The 18,601-nt window shown below is 39.6% G+C and overlaps 1 protein-coding gene and 1 long non-coding RNA gene across 2 annotated transcripts; both read right to left on the bottom strand.

Moving 5' to 3' along the window:
• Positions 1–1,013: 1,013 nt before the first annotated feature.
• On the bottom strand, positions 1,014–9,615 carry LOC306943535 (lipocalin-like). The gene is made up of 6 exons (XM_079529931.1): positions 9,482–9,615; positions 7,712–7,851; positions 5,338–5,420; positions 3,122–3,244; positions 2,184–2,296; positions 1,014–1,189 (listed from the first exon to the last, which is right to left on the bottom strand). The coding sequence occupies exons 1-5, from the start codon at positions 9,575–9,577 to the stop codon at positions 2,184–2,186; spliced, it is 555 nt and encodes a 184-aa protein (XP_079386057.1). The 5' UTR covers positions 9,578–9,615; the 3' UTR covers positions 1,014–1,189.
• A 4,058-nt stretch (positions 9,616–13,673) lies between these two features.
• Positions 13,674–18,355, bottom strand: LOC306943190. Its single transcript, XR_013792364.1, has 3 exons — positions 18,213–18,355; positions 16,393–16,476; positions 13,674–15,563 (listed from the first exon to the last, which is right to left on the bottom strand). It is a non-coding gene; the product is annotated as an uncharacterized lncRNA (long non-coding RNA).
• Between the last annotated feature and the right edge of the window lie 246 nt (positions 18,356–18,601).

The following is an 18,601-nucleotide window of genomic DNA, read 5'->3' as shown; positions in this document are numbered from 1 at the left end:
TAGAAATTGTTCTCAGTGCTGATGTTATAATGTCTCTATAATTCAATTGTGCTTGTTCAACAATTTGATCTAAAATATTATTATTATTCATTATTACTTTGGCCAGTATTTTATCATATATTCATCAATGTCAAATGTCCATAATGAATGCCACAGACGAAAAACAGTCTAAGTCCACACTATTGATCCATAATGTATAAATGATAGATAAGGGTTCAGGACAACGAGGCCTTTTCGTGGAGGGGTCAGAATGAAATTTGGACTTAGACTGTTTTTCGTCTGTGGTTATCTAAATTGCTCCTGTGTACTTTTTTTTGCAACATTGTCATCAATCCATGGTGAAATTAGTTATGCAATCTACCTTGTTAATCCCAGGTTGTGGATGTATGTTTTTTCTTTTCTTTTGTTACATTAAGCTATTAAATGGTATGTGTTACTTCTTCCTTTCTAATTTCACCTAATATCGTTTGACCATAACACATTTGATTCTGTGTCAAATAAATATATATATAAAAATATATGAAAACAGCAAAAAAAGAAGAAAAGAAAGACATTTCTTATGCAAATATTGTTTGACTCGGAATTAAAATGTTGTATGGTCTTGGTCATGATTCACCAGGAGCCTGGATGTCTTGGTTCCAGGCTTTCAATAATCATATAAATATTTTTGGAAATCTCTATGGGACAAAATAACAGGCTTTTGATATGTGGCACCACAAAATGGCCACCACTGCTTTTATTTAAAGTAGAAAAATGTATTTTACTAGAACCTTTGATGTGCAAGACTGCAAATTCCAATTATCCAATTCCCCCTCAAAAAAACAATATAATGGCAGTATTCAGTTGCTGGAAATGTTGTGTAATTATGCAATCTATTATCTACTACAAGGGGTGACAGTACCAAAAGCATTGCATACATACATTTTTCAAACTACAGTATGATGTCACTTTGATTAATGTTTATCTCAACAAAAAAAATAATCACACAACACAATAAATCAGCTGCAGTAGTGTGTGTGTGTGTGTGTGTGTGTGTGTGTGTGTGTGTGTGTGTGTGTGTGTGTGTGTGTGTGTGTGTGTGTGTGTGTGTGTGTGTGTGTGTGTCTGTGTGTGTGTGTGCGTGTGCGTGTGTGTATTTGTTGAGGTCGCACAGGGACAGATGAAGCTCTTCATTCGGCAGGACGCTCATCTGTAACAACAAACAATAAACGAAAAAAAAATCAGTAGCCTCACAGTCAGTGGTGGAAGCACACGCTTTACATAATTGTGATGAATAGGAACTCAGTATAGGAACTAAGTTGTTAGTTCAAGGAGAGTTCCAGACTATCCGAATGTTTTACTGAATTCTGATGATAATGTATGTATGAATCCGTTAGTGGCGGAAAAAGGAAAATACAGGGCGCTACAGGGGGAAGGGGGGTCCCACCGAGACAAGCTTCAAGCACACTCTCGCAAGGATTACATTTTAAAAAAAGCCTTTATTACATGACAGGCGCTGCAGCTTTAAGAAAGGTAGACAGGCTCAAACCGGTCAAACAATGTGGAGCATAAGCAGGAAGCGACAGAGTGACAATACTTTGTGGAGTTATATCCCACAACATCAACAACAGATGTAAAGAAAACTAATTTTCCAGTGATCAATGGATTACCATACTGTATATCACGGTACAAAAACGAGTTGTTTGGAACTCTCCTTTAGTGGGCAGATGGGAGGGCCACGAACACTATTTGAGATTTTCAAGTTCAAGGGCCCTGATCCAGAAGTGTTTAAGAAACACTAGACCTAAGTGGTTAAGTAGCTAAAACCCAAAAAGGTGTGACACACGTGAACTGACCAACCACGGTCTTCCTCAGTCGGCTGGGTTACTGGGTATGTTGGTGTTGTCCACCGGCCAATGGGTATGTATGTACGTCGGTGTTGACCACCGTCCAATAAGCGACCACCATTCTTGATGACGTAACATAAGGTACGTTTGGTGATTGGCTGGGTATGTATATGTATGTCGGGGTCAACAGAGACAATACACAAAATGCATTTGTGCATGCAATTTGTATTTGTGTGTGTGTGTGCATGTGTGTGCATGCGTGTGCATGCGTGTGCATGCGTGTGCGCGTGCGTGCGTGCCTGCCTGCCTGCCTGCCTGCCTGCCTGATGCGTGCATGCGTGTGTGCGTTTCCTTAACCTAGCATTCCCCATTCATGGGCAGGAACACGATGTTGTCGCGCAGCACCCCGACGTCCAGGGCGAACTGCTTAAACTTGTCCTGCAGGTCAGTGCTCACCGTGGTGTTGCGACCTGAAAGCACAACAAGCTCCTCCTTCACACACACACCTCTATAGAGCAGCTTAGCACACAGTATAGGAGTTCACCCAAAAAAATTATCAATTACACACACCATGCGGCCTTGGATTCATAGAGATTTTTATAACGTTTTTGTCGTATTCCTGAGCCAATAATTCGATGCGTGGCTGGTCGGTAGGAGACCCAATTAATTCTCCTACCGGAGACTCTGCTGGTCATCAAATTATTGGCTAAGGAATGCAAAAAACATTTCCATGAATTCAAGGCTTAATATGGGTTGTGTAATAGATAGAAAAATCTGTCCTTTTTTGGGTGAACTTAACACACGTTATATTAACATATACTCTACCATACAGATTGTATAAGTTATATGTTATTAACATACTCTACAATACATATTGAATAAGTTGTATTGTATTAACATACTTCACCCTACAGATTGGACAGAATTGCATTCGATTCATAAAAATCACACCCGTATGATGATAGAGGGGCACTCTATCATCATACGTCATCATACATCTCATTCTGGCCAATCACAATTTGCGTCCTCACTTTCAATGTTTGTGTTTACACAGACCCTCAAAGCTGGACATATCAAAAACAGTTACATAGGAAGGCTTTAATACTTATAGTCTATGTACACACACATCTGCAGCATAATACCAACACACAGCAACACTCATTAATAATACTTAACACACCTTAATAATCCAAAATAAGGTAGCAACGTGCATGTGCTCCCTTATCAGTTCAACTTCAACAATGTCTTTTTAGTGTTGCCGCTTCATGCTGGCAGAAGGTTAAAGGTGAACTCACTGTGGAACTCGCAGAGAGTATAGGGGGAGGAGACAGCAGGCTTTGTCTGGATGGTGTGGAGCATGGCGTAGCTGTCATACACCACGTGCACCACACGCACCACGTACTCCATGTCCTGATCATCTGACCAACAGAGACACACAGTGTTGGAAGGATGTTTTTACTTAAGTAAAAGTATAATACTCTAAAAGAATATAAAATAATATTTCAATATTATATTAAGTGAGTAAGTATAAGTAAGTAAGTGTGTGTGTGTGTGTGTGTGTGTGTGTGTGTGTGTGTGTGTGTGTGTGTGTGTGTGTGTGTGTGTGTGTGTGTGTGTGTGTGTGTGTGTGTGCGTGTGTGCGTGTGTGCGTGTGTGTGCGTGCGTGCGTGCGTTGAATGAACGTGCGCGTGCGTGCGTTCATTCAACCTTTATTTAAATTCTCTGAGAGATCATTGAGGGAGACCCTCATTTACAATGATGCCGAGACAAAGAAAAACATTAAGTTAACAACAACAATTAAAAACTGTTAATGCTGACAGCAATCACTTAAAACAGTTACATACAGGTAATGCACAATAGATTATTAAGTATGTTCCTAAAATGGCCAATTGATGCTAGGGTGTTTTCCATTTAAGTTCTTGTTGTAAAAGATTCCAAGAATTGGGTGCACCAACGCTGAAAGCAGCTTTCAGCTCAGAGTTGGCAAAAGGAGCCAGAAGGCCTATAGCCAATCACTGGAGCAAGTTAAAATGTGACTAGGTTTCTGTTGTAGCATGGCTAAAATGTAAAAAAGCCACCGATCATCAGCTTTATTTTTTCCTCATTATACTTTTGAGACTCCAGCACCTCGGGAGCTGTCGTAGGCTTTGTCCTCAGCTGTTTTTCTGTCGTAGAAAAGTGGAGCAGCATTGACTGACCAGCTGACAGGCTGTCACAGGCATCTAAACATATATTCACTCCTAAAATGTTAATATAAAACTGTATTATGTATATACAGAGAGAAAAAGTGAGATTTCCAACTGTACATACAAGCAATTAAAAACAATATAACATGTTTACAATGTACAAGTTTATGCTTAACCAAACAGTGCTTTACTGGCCTTGTTATATGTGAGCAGAATTGTGAGATGATTCGGAGCGCAGCGTGACATCAGATGCCTATAATCCCTGTGATATTTAAAAAATATATTTAGACATAAATGGACTGCACGCCTTTATTTCAAAGTGACAATGACAAGCATATAGCTTGCCCATTTGCAATTGTAGGCTATAGGCCTATAGGTTTAAGCTTGGGGCTTAATCATTAATCCATTTAAATAAGTGCTTTAACAGTCATTCAGATAATTGGCAGATCTGGTCATCTGGGCCAGGATGAGCGCTTATGCGAGACGGGACGGGACCGCGGCGGGCGCCGGTTAAACAGCGACACCCAGCACATATACCAGCCTTCATCCATATGTTTATGATTCACTCCATAAACGTTGATTATTTATGACTGCCTTGCCAGCCAGGTTATCTCTCATTAACGTGCGGTGCGGGCTGCAGGCATCACGACACTCACACTACAGCATGCACCCACAGCAGTGAGCAGCATGGGATCGCCTTCGTCGGTCTAGGCTACATAACTGCTTTAAGGCACTGCACACGAATGGGTAAAATTAATAAAGTAGCTTACAAACGTATTCCATTCATGGCGATGCAACTGTGATGTGTCATGTAGCCTTGGTGCGTGTGTGCGTGCGTGCGTGGACATGACAGCCAGACAAGCGTGGCGAGAGGGAAATAGTGTAGGGTAGGTCTACAGCTATTATTTAATTCATGCAGGTGTTCATTCTTTATTTATTTAAGATAGAACACACCAGTTGGGCTTGCAAGTTGCGTGTGCGTGCATCTGTGTGTGTGTATGAGAGGGGGGGCTGATTGTCCCCCGACACAGTTACACAGTAATATGCACCTTGCACTTTTATACAGTGCGCCCTATATGAATGTGTTTCTCAAGAGTTGGTCAGTTATGCTGAAGTTCTATGTGACTCATTCGGCCACCGGTCACATTATGTATTACTGCTAGGAATGAAATTAAGGAAGGATCAGCTGTTTGGGATCACTTCATAAATGTCATGCCGACGTGAGTGTAGCCTACTCCAAAACCTAGGCTCAAATTTGGGGCAGATTTTACACTCCATTGATAAATGAGGGCCATAGTCCATAGCGTGCGTGCGTGGCTACTCACTGTGGTGGATGTGGAAACTGAACCGCCCAGGTGTTTCTGTCTTCTGAACGACGTGACTTATTCTCCAGCACTTTCCGTTAGGACTGTGGGGAGAGAGAAAGAGAGAAAATACCCTAATTTCACTGGTTCATTACTGAGGCTGTAGCAATTTCTTTTGTGTTCTAATAAAGTGTCCCATATGTTTGATTTGTCCTTTTCAATGTCACCTGCCATCTCAATATATACAACCCACAATGTACTATAATATACTATACTATATACTAAATCAGTTTGTGAAAAGTGCTAGCATTGTAAATCTCAAGTCAAAGTGGTCGTACGGTATATATGTCACGGTCGCATCCCTTGAGGTTTTAATTTATTGTGTTTCGTTTTATATGTTATGTATTTGTTGAAAATTATCTAAACAGCATCTTGCAAGACTAATTATTAATACTAATCTGGAGAATTCACTAGGTAGTTGAAAATGTCAGGATATGCTCCTCCATTTAGATGGGTTATTTTCCCAACTATTCAGCCTAGTTAATTATACAACAAGTTAACAACGGTAAAACACACCGTCGGAGGTAGGTAGAGCATATATATAAGCCCATGACATGTTCAAAATAGACATGAATGAACAAAGTCAGTCGGGATCGGGATGTATTATTGAGAATTCCACTCATCAAAGTCGGCGCTCGTAGCCTCGTAAAGGCATTTCTCCTAGTCAAAACTGCATTCTCACTAGTAATAATTATTGTAATTAAAGATATCCATAGTAACATTCTTACTAGTAGAAATTGTATTTCAAGATATCTATAATTCAGTTCTTCCTAGTAACAATTAACGTTTTGGATATCTATGACATTCCTCCTATCAACAACTGTCATTTCAGATATCCATTCATGTGTATGGGGCTTTTAGTTTCAGATATCTGTAACTGCATTCTGGATATCTAGAATCAACATTCTGGATATCTACAATTTAATTCTTACTGGGAGAAACTACTATTTCGGATATCTACATTGCAATTCTTACTAGGAGAAACTACCATTTCAGATATCCAAAATTACATTTGTACTAGTCATAATATGAATTGTGGATATCCATGATTAGATTTATACTAGTCACAATGCATTTTTGGATATACAAAATGTAATTATGGATGTCTGGAATGTTTTCTTTTAATTTTGGATATCTGAAATGGTAGTTTCTCCTAGTAAGAATTGCATTGTAGATATATTAAATGGTAGTTTCTCCTAGTAAGAATTGTATTGTAGATATCTGAAATGGTAGTTTCTCCTAGTAAGAATTCAATTGTTGATATCCATAATGTGGATTTTAGATATCCAGAATGCAATTATGGATATCTGAAACTAAAAGCCCAATACACAAAAAAAAGTGATGTCATTTCTCCTAGGAAGAATGAGGTTATGGATATCTGAAATGGCAATTCTGGATAGGAAGAAGTCATTGTGGATATCTTAAATTACAGTTTTGGATAGGAGGAATGCCATTGTGGATATCTGAAACGTTCGTTTTGACTAGGAATAACTGAATTACAGATATCTGGAATACATTCCTGTTAAAACGGCTTGCATGTGTATTAGTTTCAGATATCTATAACTGCATTCTGGATATCTAAAATCCACATTATGGATATCTACAATGAATTCTTACTAGGATAAACTACCATTTCAGATATCTAAAATACAATTCATACTAGGAGAAACTACCATTTAATATATCTACAATGCAATTCTTACTAGGAGAAACTGCCATTTCAGATATCCAAAATTAAAAAAACATTCCAGACATCCATAACTATATTTTGTATATCCAAAAATACATTGTGACTAGTAGAAATCTAATTATGGATATCGACAATTCATATTATAGTACAAATGTAATTTTGGATATCTGAAATGGTAGTTTCTCCTAGTAAGAATTGCATTGTAGATATCCGAAATAGTCGTTTCTCCTAGTAAGAATTCAATTGTAGATATCCAGAATGTTGATTCTAGATATCCAGAACGTAGTTACAGATATCTGAAACTAAAAGCCCCATACACATGCATGGGAAACGTGACGTCATTCCTCCTAGGAAGAATGAGGTTATGGATATCTGAAATGACAGTTGTTGATAGGAGGAATGTCATTGTAGATATCCAAAACGTTAATTGTTACTAGGAAGAACTGAATTATAGATATCTTGAAATACAATTTCTACTAGTAAGAATGTTACTATGGCTATCTTTAATTACAATTATTACTAGTGAGAATGCAGTTTTGACTAGGAGAAATGTGGTTTTGGATATCTAAAACATATATTACAGACAGGAGCGTGGTTCGATTAAAAGTTAAAACGGCTTGCCATAGTTACAGGTCATGACCTCACCGCAACATGCTGTAGGTGCTGTTGATGTCTCCGGTGGCCGTTTGATGAACCATGGTTGTCAACATCTTTATGGATGCCTTATGGGTGGCAAACCACGGAGCGTTGGTAGCCAGGCCTATCGTGTACCACTTACCATACACCTGAGAGAGAGAGAGAGAGAGAGAGATTGAGAGATTGAGAGATTGAGAGATTGAGGTATTGTATTCATAGACTTATTAGTTGTTAGACTTATATAGACTTATATGTCAATGCATATTTTCAGACATTTAACCATGTGTAACAGTTCAGTTCAGTTCAGTTTTATTTTGGTCATAAAATAAACATTACATGTATTCATTTCGTCGTATTTTTGACTTTTTGTAGAGACCGAAAGGGTCTAGGCTGAAGCCAATGGCTTATTGTGCCTATCCCAAGGGGGACGACGACGACATAAAACTAACAGAGAAACAAACAAAAAACAAACAAACAAACAAACAAGAAATAAAACAAACAAAAAATAAAACAAAAAACAAAGTAGCCTACTAAAAAACGAAAACAGAAAGACACAACAGGAGAAGACAGATTTAAACAAATACAAACCAATACAAGCTTTCACAGATCTGCCACATTTGACCACCTAAAAGCGACTGTGTGTGTGTGATATATAATTTGAGGGCCTCCAAGATTACGTCCTATGGCAGCCAAGTCTATGGGATTCTTATGACATAAATTGCCAGCCAAGTCTGTGGAGTTTAATATTTGTTTAGGACACTATTGACAACATAAGACGTCATGGCCAATATAAATACACAAGTGTGATTGTTTTGTCACATCTACCCTGTGCAACTTTTTGTTTACAACGCCTAATAGCCAAACATGAATGAATTTAATTTTTGAGGGCCTCCTATGTCCAGCTTTTAGTGTGTGTATAAACACAAACTTTGTCCTACACAAACATTTAACACTCCCATCGCCCAGGACAAAGTTCTTTGTCCTTTCTATTAGTAACGCCCGACACCCAGGACGAAGTATTGTCCAAAAGACGAAGTTTATTGATATGAGAACGGATCGCATGGCTCTATAGCCCAGGAGCGCCTGTTGGGCAATCCTCGGTGACGCGCAAGAGTGAGACGTCATCGAAAAACTCCCTCCCCGTTTAGCTGATGAAAACGAAAATCTTAAAACGTTCATAACTCGCGATCTAAATCATCCCGTCTAATTATGAAAAAAGATCCTGTGTTAGACGGCACTCCGCGGTCCAGTCGCTAGTCTCGATAGATTTATTCTTGTCTCCCGTTGTTGTCGATCGGCTATTGTTAGCTGCTACACACACATCAACAACTTCCGCCGGTCCGTCCGGAAAAGGGGTCCGTGTTTATAAATCAACTGGGCGCTATAATGTAATGGATTAAATAACCCCGGGCAATTATTAATGTCATTGGCAATGAATGGATAATTTTGAGTATTTGCGTAAACACAAACATTGCGTAACACAAACATTGAAGGTGAGGACGCAAATTCTGATTGGCTGGAATGAGATCATGTATGATAATTAAGAGCGCACCTCACTTCACACGGGTGGGACTTTTCAATGCAAAATACAATGAAATCCTTGATCACAAATATTTGAGTAAGTCAAATGCCACGCCATGACAGCCTAGTGTGTGTGTGTGTGTGTGTGTGTCTGTCTGTCTGTCTTTTGTATAGTGTTTGCATTTGTTGATTATATGAATTGTGTTGTTAAATAAAGTATTCAATCAATCAATCGATCAATCAATCTCTTCCTCTCACCTGGGGCAGGTCGAAGTCAGCAGGAGGGCTGAGATTGGAGCAGGTAGCCAGGGTACCCAGCAGAGCACAGAGAGTCAACAGAGGAGTGGTTTTCATGGCTGCGGCTTGGTGTGGGTCTGTGTCTGTCTGTAGGCTTATGTGTCTGTGTGGGTGTGTATGTGTGTGGGTCTGTATGGGTGTGTGTGTGAGTGTGAGGACCAGGCGGACAGAGAGAGCCGACCCAAACCCCCTTATATCTTTCAAAGTCCCTCCGCCCCCTTCTGCTCTTTCTTCACACACAGTCGCACACACACACACGCACGCACGCACGCACGCACGCACTGTGAGACTCCTCCTGATCATTATGTGTTGCCCATCACCTTCTGTTATTATGGTACAAAAGCATTATTCAACCTGTTCTGTTGTTCTTGTTCCCCATGTTTTTTTTTTGTTTTTTTTTTCACAATCTAGTCCATGTCTAACAAAAACAAACGTTTCAATATTACCGGCCTTCCCACACCCACACATTCTGATATGAACGATAAAGCCATCTCACATTTAGCAGCACCCACAGTAACAAATGAGCACAGGTCACCCCGACCCCGACCTACTGTACATCACTGTTTATAAACAGTAGGTCACGACTCGAGTAAAAATCCCATTTTCTTGTTTCTACATTTAAGAAATAATATATATTTCAAAATATAATAATAATAATAATAATAATAATAATGGTAATAATAATAATAATAATAATAATAATAATAATAATAATAATAATAATAATAATAATAATAATAATAATAATAATAATAATAATATGACAAACAACCAAACAAATCTAAGACACTAAATCTAACCAGTAAGACGCCTTGAGGGCGAGAAGCAAGGTCGCGCTGAAACAACAGAGCTTCTTAATATGATACAGTTGAGAAACAGGAGTTATCATGAGACAATATGAGACAATATGGCCCCTGTCGTCTAAGTCCCAGAGCGAAATGATCCGCTGATGAATAACTACCCGATTAAGACAGATGCCTTCCTGTGCTGGCGTGCCAACATGGACATCAAGCCGGTCACAAGCCTCCATGCCATGATCCAGTACCTGACCAAGTACTGCACAAGTACGAGCCCCCTTCTGAGACGCTCAAGGAGGTTACGGAGAAGTTGCAGAATCGCGACAATGCTAGGTCCGGTGATGCATTTGCCATGGCACTGGTCGGCTCTGTGGTGTAGATTTTGATTATTATTACAAAACATACATTAACCATTTGAAAATAGCCTATCTACAAGCTGACAAGGTCACGAATCACGATGTGATGGATTGTGAGCTTGTAGATCTGCTAGATTTTTATACATTTGAAAACTTGAAATGAGACATTCTGTTCTATTTTTGGTACTTTAAGTACATTTTGATACCAATACTTTTGTACTTTTACTCAAGTAAATGTTGAATTCCGAACTTGTACTTGTAACGTGTTGCTATTTCTATATTGCAGTATTACTCGAGTGCAAAATGTGAGTACTTTTTCCACCACTGGTAAATAGAGCAACTTGTTCTGTGTGTTCTTTGAATGGTGCTGCCAGAACCAGTTGCTCATAAACACTATAGACAGAGCTCCCTTCCCGTCCATAGACTAACAATAAAACCCTGCTACATAAAACAACTTAAGAAAGACTATAATACAATAGATACAATAGATCCTTGATACGAATCACAAGTTGGCCCATTAAGGCTTCATAATCAAGATCAAAGAACAATGTCACCTTGTAAAACGTATTGGGTCAACATAATGTTACCAAAGCTGCCTGCCTGCCTCATATCATATTCACACAGATCGGATAACATTTCCTTTTCTATAATTTTATTCACACGGATAGAGGATCCGTGTGTGCATTTGAGACGGGTTCTTTTTCCATTTTATTTCTTTTGTCCCCGTCATAATAATATTCATTGCCAGCCAGTGATGGAAACGTTTTTTTGTCTGTTAAGTAAAAGTACCAATACCTTCTTGTAGCAATAGTCTTTTACAAGTACAAGCTCGGTATTCAAAATGTACTTGACTAAAATAATATATTGGCATCAAAATGTACTTAAAGTGCCAAAAGTAGAAGTAATCTTTATGATACTTATGATGGCACAATATAATCGGTAGCGTATCGAAATCGACCATATCGGCTTGTGAAATACCTTCTAACATTAATTTCTTGAAGGTTTCATAGGAAGAGTGCAGTGGCAGACGGAGTACAAGAAGACAAGTATTTGCTTCTGGGAATATTCTGTTGCCCTCGTGGAGAAAGTGGATCAGTAGCTGGTTGGGGAGTCCAAGTGGAGGCACAGATGACACCCCAGAGGAAAATTTCAAGACAGTCTCCAGAGTCAGCATCCTCTTCTGTTGGAGATGTAGATTAAACATTATTATGTTCTCTATGAACATTACTTAGTACTGTTTGTATTGAGTTGTGCTTGAAATGTACTGTAATTCTGCAAACTGTTAATAAATACTTCAATCAATCAATCAATCAAACTCCTTTTTTTTTAAATCATATCCCAACCTTCAATATCGATTGCTGCCCTGGATGGACTGCTGAGATCCATCTTGCCTCAATTGTTTTTTCTTCCATGACAAACATGTCATGACAGAAAAATCCCATTAGGATCATGAATTAATGTACAAAAGTCAAATTATTTGTCCAGGATTTGTTACAGATTAGATTATGCAGGTGCATATAAACTATGTTTGCATGGTTTATTTACATAAAAACTATGGGCCATAACCTGCTTACTTTGGTCAATAGCTCTATTGCAACATGAAGCAACATGAAGCATGAAGCATTGTGCAGTTATGTTGAGGCTTTGAGACGCTTGAATGGAAACATTTGCCTCCTCCACCTGTTTCTGCTTCTTTGATCTGTGTGAATGAAAATAACTTAGTATGGAACAAGTACAACCAAGACGTTTTAATATGAATACTTGAATGCACCATTATTACTCACTTTCATCAGCTGTTAGTTGCTGGTCGGACACACACTGGAGTGTTTTTCGGTTCCTAACAGGCAGTACCACAAATGAGCTAACCCAGCTTCAAAGAACCATCAGCATACTGGTGTAAATTACTAAACAGGTGTATGTCCAAAACCTAATGGATATTCTTTTTGATGAGGTGCTGAAAGACCCAAGAACATTTACAGCCAAGCTACTTAATTAAGCTTGGTTATGCTCCAGAAGTAGTAGGCATAAGTAAGTCTGCTGCATGGGCACTGTAGGGGCTATATCTTGCACCCCCCTTACCCTTATCCCTACATTTATTTGCCATTTTTTACTTTTTTGAAAAACTTTTTAAAACAGTTCAAATAGCCGATCTACAAGCTCACAACGTCAACGTGTCGATGAAAACACTGGCACTGGCAGATGAATTAAATAAGAATGTCCCATTTCACATTTTCAAATGTACTGTATACAAATCTTATGAATATAGCAGATCTCCTAATTTAAAATACTTTGTTACTTTCCACCACTGTATATCAATTGTATGTTTAGATATTTCAATCATAATTTCCTTAATATTTTCCATTTTTATCACTGTGCGTGTTCAGTAGCCTTGCTTAGCCAGCCAACTATTCCACAATCTCAGAATGCGACTGTATAGTCTGGAACTACACCCCCCCCCCCCCCCCCACCTGAAAGTGGAGACGCTAAGCTGTTAAAACATTCGCCGACACGCCTTGTGAACTTGTAGATCTGCTATTTTTGGCAAAGAGGTTCAGTACAAGTACTGAGCCAAAGGTCAAGTTCACAAAGTATTGAGGGCTTAAGTGGATCATCTTTCTGAAATTATATAATACACAACGATGTACGGTAAAACCTTTATTAAAAAAAACTTTTTACAGATCACCTCCCAGTTAATACAGTATGAAGAAATCAAACTAAGATCTAAATGTGATTATTTGTTTATTATACTACATACTGCTTAATGCACATGAACTATTTAATTCATGGTTTAATGATTACTTGTGTCTCTCTAGCACCTACAGTACCAAATGTAATAATTTGACAGTCAACACAGTGAACAAAAATCTAGCAGCTTGTCAGCACTTTATTTCAGCATTTTTGCATGCACATATGTATAAGAATATACATTTTTAAAACCCTGACAAATGTGAACATACACTGATGCTCATATTGTTCTATTACACATGAGCTGCAGGTAATGGCGTATAAAAAGCAATGTAACGCAACATGTATGCATGTTTTCCCTCTCTCTCCCTTTTTGTACATTGTCTGATTGAGTGATTCCTCTGCTTTAGTGTATTTGACTTGGCTTTGTCATACTGGAATGACAATTCCATAATTTTAAAAACAAAAAACTTTTTTCTTCTTCTCTAAGAAGACACATTTGTTACTGTTCAACTAACAGTTTCTGCCTTGTATATCCTCATGTGCATCTTGCATTTTGACCAAACATTTGACAATAAAACAATAAAAGCAACTAAAGGTCATTTTCACCTGTATGAATCCTCATGTGTGTCTTCAGATTATCATTTCGACTGAATCTTTGATCGCAAACCGTACAACTAAAGGGCTTTTCCCCAGTATGAGTCCTCATGTGCATTTTAAGCTGACCCATTCGACCACAGCCTTTGCCACAAACTGGACAAGTATAAGGTTTTTCACCTGTATGAGTTCTCATGTGTGTTTTTAGATGGCCACTTTGACCACAACCTTTGCCACACACTGTGCAAATAAAGGGTTTTTCCCCTGTATGAAACCTCATGTGTATTTTCAAATCACCCTTTTCACGACAACCTTTGCCACAAACTGTACATATAAAGGGTTTGTCTCCTGTGTGAGTTCTCATGTGTCTTTTCAGATCACTCATTCTAACACAGCCTTTGCCACAAACGATACAACTAATGTGGGGATTTTCACCAGTATGTGTCCTCATGTGTCTTTTCAGATGATCATTCCTACTGAACATTTGTTCACACATTTCACAACTGAAGGGTTTTTCCCCTGTATGAGTCGCTATGTGTTGTTTTAACTTGCTCTTCTCCCCACAGCCTTTGCCACAAATTGGACAAACAAAGGGTTTTTCCCCTGTGTGAGTCCTTGTGTGTGTCTCCAGCTGACATCTCTGACGAAAGCCTTTGCCACAAACTGTACAGATAAAGGGTTTTTCTCCTGTATGAGTCCTCATGTGCACTTTCAAATCACCCTTTTGACGACAACTTTTACCACAAACTATACAAATATAGGGTTTTTCCCCCGTATGAGTCCTCTTGTGCCTGTTCAGATCACTCATTCGACTACAGGCTTTGCCACAAACTAGACAACTAAAGGGTTTTTCCCCAGTATGTGTTCTCATGTGTCTTTTCAGATCACTCATTTGACTACAGCCTATGCCACAAACTGTACAACTAAATGGTTTTTCCCCTGTATGAATCCGTGTGTGTTTCTTTAGAGTTTCATTTTGACGAAATCCTTTGCCACAAATTGTACAAATAAAGGGTTTCTCCCCTGAATGGGTCCTCATGTGTTGTTTTAGCCCATTCTTTTGACTACAGCCTTTGCCACAAATTTGACAAGTAAAGGGTTTTTCTCCTGTGTGAGTCCTCATGTGTGCATCCATATTGTCCTTAGTATTAAATCTTTTGCTACACACAGTACAACTAAAATATTTCTGGGCCTGGGACAGTTTCTTGCTCGAAGACAATATCTGTCCTTCCACATTTTGTGTCTTATGTGAGTTCAGTGTGTTTAAAGCTGACTGATGATCCTTGGTCTCCTCCCATTCATCACTGGCTTCACTGTCAGATTCAGAACAGTGTGAAGAGAGGAGCTGGTCACTAGTTGTTTGTGATGTTCCGCAATCGTCTACATAAGCTTGTGTTTTCATGTGTTCATCTGAGGTGCTGTCTAGAAACTCATCTTCAATTTTCACAGCTAGTAATGTCATTGTTGACCTATGAGCCTCATGTGGTCTTTGAAGTAGCTTATCCTGTTCCTCTTTAATCTGTGGTGCCGGTCCCTCCTGGACCAGACGGGGAGTCTTCTCATGTTGTTCACATGAATCCTCTTCATACAAAGGGAGGTGTAGGAAGTCTAGGGAAAATATAAAATGAGAGAAAACCATGAAATGTTTCGCCCACATTCACACAACCGGTTCGGCTCACGGAAACTTTAACGCATCTATGGGGTTTTTAATGTTTGTTTAGAGCACTTATGACGTAAATCATTTGCTGGACAAGTCTATGGACTTTAATGTTTGTTTAGGGTACTAAATGACGACATAAGACGTCATGTGGCCGATATAAATACAGTGGGCACCCCTCACTTCTCAAGTGTGATTTTTATATAAAAAAATCATACTACTTGTGTATAGATTTTTGGGGGCATGTTGATGTTCTCATGTCTGTGAAAAATGAAATACATTTATTACTTGCGCAAGCAGAGCACGCACGTATTGTGGTCGTGCTGGTACGAATGCACGTGTATGCTTGCTGAAACACAGCGAGGCAATGTCATAGCGATATCAAAGGCCTTAAGACGAGCCTGCTCGTCATCTGTACCCGGCGTAATTCATTTATATGACAGTTCTACTCGTCCTACTGTCTCAATGTGTTAATGTGAATATGATAATAGCAATGTTTCACTTTTTGGAAAAGTCCTCAAATATCAAGTTGATAACAGATATTTTATTTATTTTTGTTTGCTATTGTGTTTAACATAACTGGCAGGTCATTTGTGTGAGTTTGTGTGTGTGTGTGTGTGTGTGTGTGTGTGTGTGTGTGTGTGTGTGTGTGTGTGTGTGTGTGTGTGTGTGTGCTTGTGTGTGTGTGTGCTTGTGTGTGTGTGTGTGTGTGTGTGTGTGTGTGTGTGTGTGTGTGTGTGTGTGTGTGTGTGTGTGCTTTCTTTGGATCATCCTCTATACCTGAGGCAGGGAATCCAGGGAACTCTTCTTCGTCACTCTCCTCTTCGAATATTTCAAAGATCCGTTGATGTTCTCTGTCCCTGACTGGAGAGAGACAAACATAACAATGACGTGTCCCATATGGAGCCAAACACACATTTGAGGAAGGGAGAAAGGGCTGCTTTAATTGTATGTGAGATGTGACAAATAAACCCTTTTTGATTTGTGAAGGCTGCAACTCCTGTTATATTTTGTCAGCTATATTAATAATTAATAGATAAGAGCAGCCATGCATACTCATTAGTGGGGTCTAAAGACCATCAGGGTTCCTTGAGGGGGTTCCAAACTGACCCTTACAGAGGGGATCTCGTTCTTGATCTGAATCCACAAGAGTCAAGGAGGGCTTGGAAAAAGGGAGTGTGAGCAAGCTAACTCACTGGACCGATCAGCTACAGACTTTACGCTGCTAGTAGGACACTAGCCCTATAATGTCTCTGATGTTTCATACATGTGCAAGCATTTCACTATACAGAGCCATATTTTTAAAAGGAAAGGAGAGGTCGCACAATGCCAAAAAAACCTGAAGCCAAAAATGTATTTTATTTTACCATGCATATACAGAGCCACTATACAGAGCCATAGAACGCTTCCATAGACTTACGGTTAGTGGCGGCAGAACGGCGGCATAAATGTTGTCAGCGCTCCGTGTGTACTCACTCAATAAATAATTCCAAAGACTTGGAGTCAGATATGGTCCTCTACTTTCATATCCATGTGAAAGTTCTGGTTAAAACGTTTGTTTAGTCAAAAAAATATCTCCACTTTTTCACGAGCTGCACACAGACTTCTTTCACTCCGGGCGAGGGGCCCGGAATTAATTTACCAAAACCTCCTCTGATCACCACAAACGTCATCACAAATTGAAATTGACCAGGGAAGCACAAATGTTTGGGGCACACGTTGTGATTAATTACCCAGCACCATTCAAAACGCGGTCTGTCAGTGTCAATTGTGTGCCCCAAACATTTGTGCTTCCCTGGTCAATTCTAGGGCTAGGACAATATTAAGTATCGCCACAATTCTGTACCACATATGCATAAATTTTATGATGAAAGACAACCTAGCTTGCACTGCAAGTAACCTTGCACTGTCTGCAAGTAGCAAATACAGAGTTGTCCAAATTGACTGATCATAGAGAGCTGAAGTCAGTTCAAGTCACTCTGATTTGAAGTCACTACTTATACTTTGTGAATCTATCACTAACATCGCGAATAAGATCTCCCTATTGTGTCAATCTTTGTTTGACACACGAGTCACGAGTCTAGTGTTTAACTGTGAGGTTGTACAAGTGGAACCAAATGGACCTGTACAATCTCAAAGTTACAGGCCGTAAGGGTCCATTTGGATCGTAAACATCAACCGCATGTTGCTGCATGGAGACCCCATGGGACCACCCGGACCCATGGGGACCCCTGGGGGTAGCCCTGGTCCAGTGCTTACAGCGAGTAGTAGAGCGAGTCTACTCGCTGTAAGCACTGGACCAGGGCTACCCTGGGGGTTGCCGGACCCCACTTTGAGAACATCTGGTTTAGGGCTCAGGTCTATATGTCAGGCCATGTCTTAACCAAAATACACTGGAGGATTTGTATGTTTAAACTTAGGCCTACATAAATCTTAATGTTCATGACAGACTGTTAGTTTGGCCACAGATATTCTCAAATCACCACGAGAGGAAATAATTATGATTTGAAATGATTTAACGCCTAAGCTAACCGCTAAGCTAACTGACTATAGAGTGAACACAAGCAAAGAGAATGCATCCATGATCAAACAGCACATACCGAGTTCCATCGCTGAGACAACTCTGTTGTTGACTTTAAAAATCCCAAAGAGCAGTCAGCGTTTGATAAACACTCCGTGAGATGAAGCCTAGCAGTAGTCGTCTGCTCCGTTTCTGCTCTGATTTAACACCATGTTTATCTTAGTCGTGGCTGCAGCCCATAGAGTATATAAAAGCTGCAGCCTGTCAACAGAAATGTTAAAGCAAAGCATCAAGTTAAACGCGATAGCAAGCAACACATTCTGTCTGCACTTTCACAATAAGAGAGAGAGCGAGAGCGGGGGGGGGGGGGGGGTCATGCATGGATGGATGGATGGATCACGGACGGACGGACGGACGGACGGACAGACAGACAGACAGACAGACAGACAGACAGACAGACAGACAGAC

This window comes from Electrona antarctica (assembly GCF_951216825.1).
Source record: "Electrona antarctica genome assembly, chromosome: 19".
NCBI classification, from domain to species: Eukaryota; Metazoa; Chordata; class Actinopteri; order Myctophiformes; family Myctophidae; genus Electrona; species Electrona antarctica.
Note: the sequence above shows the minus strand (reverse complement) of the source record. Positions and strands in the feature narration are given on the sequence as shown.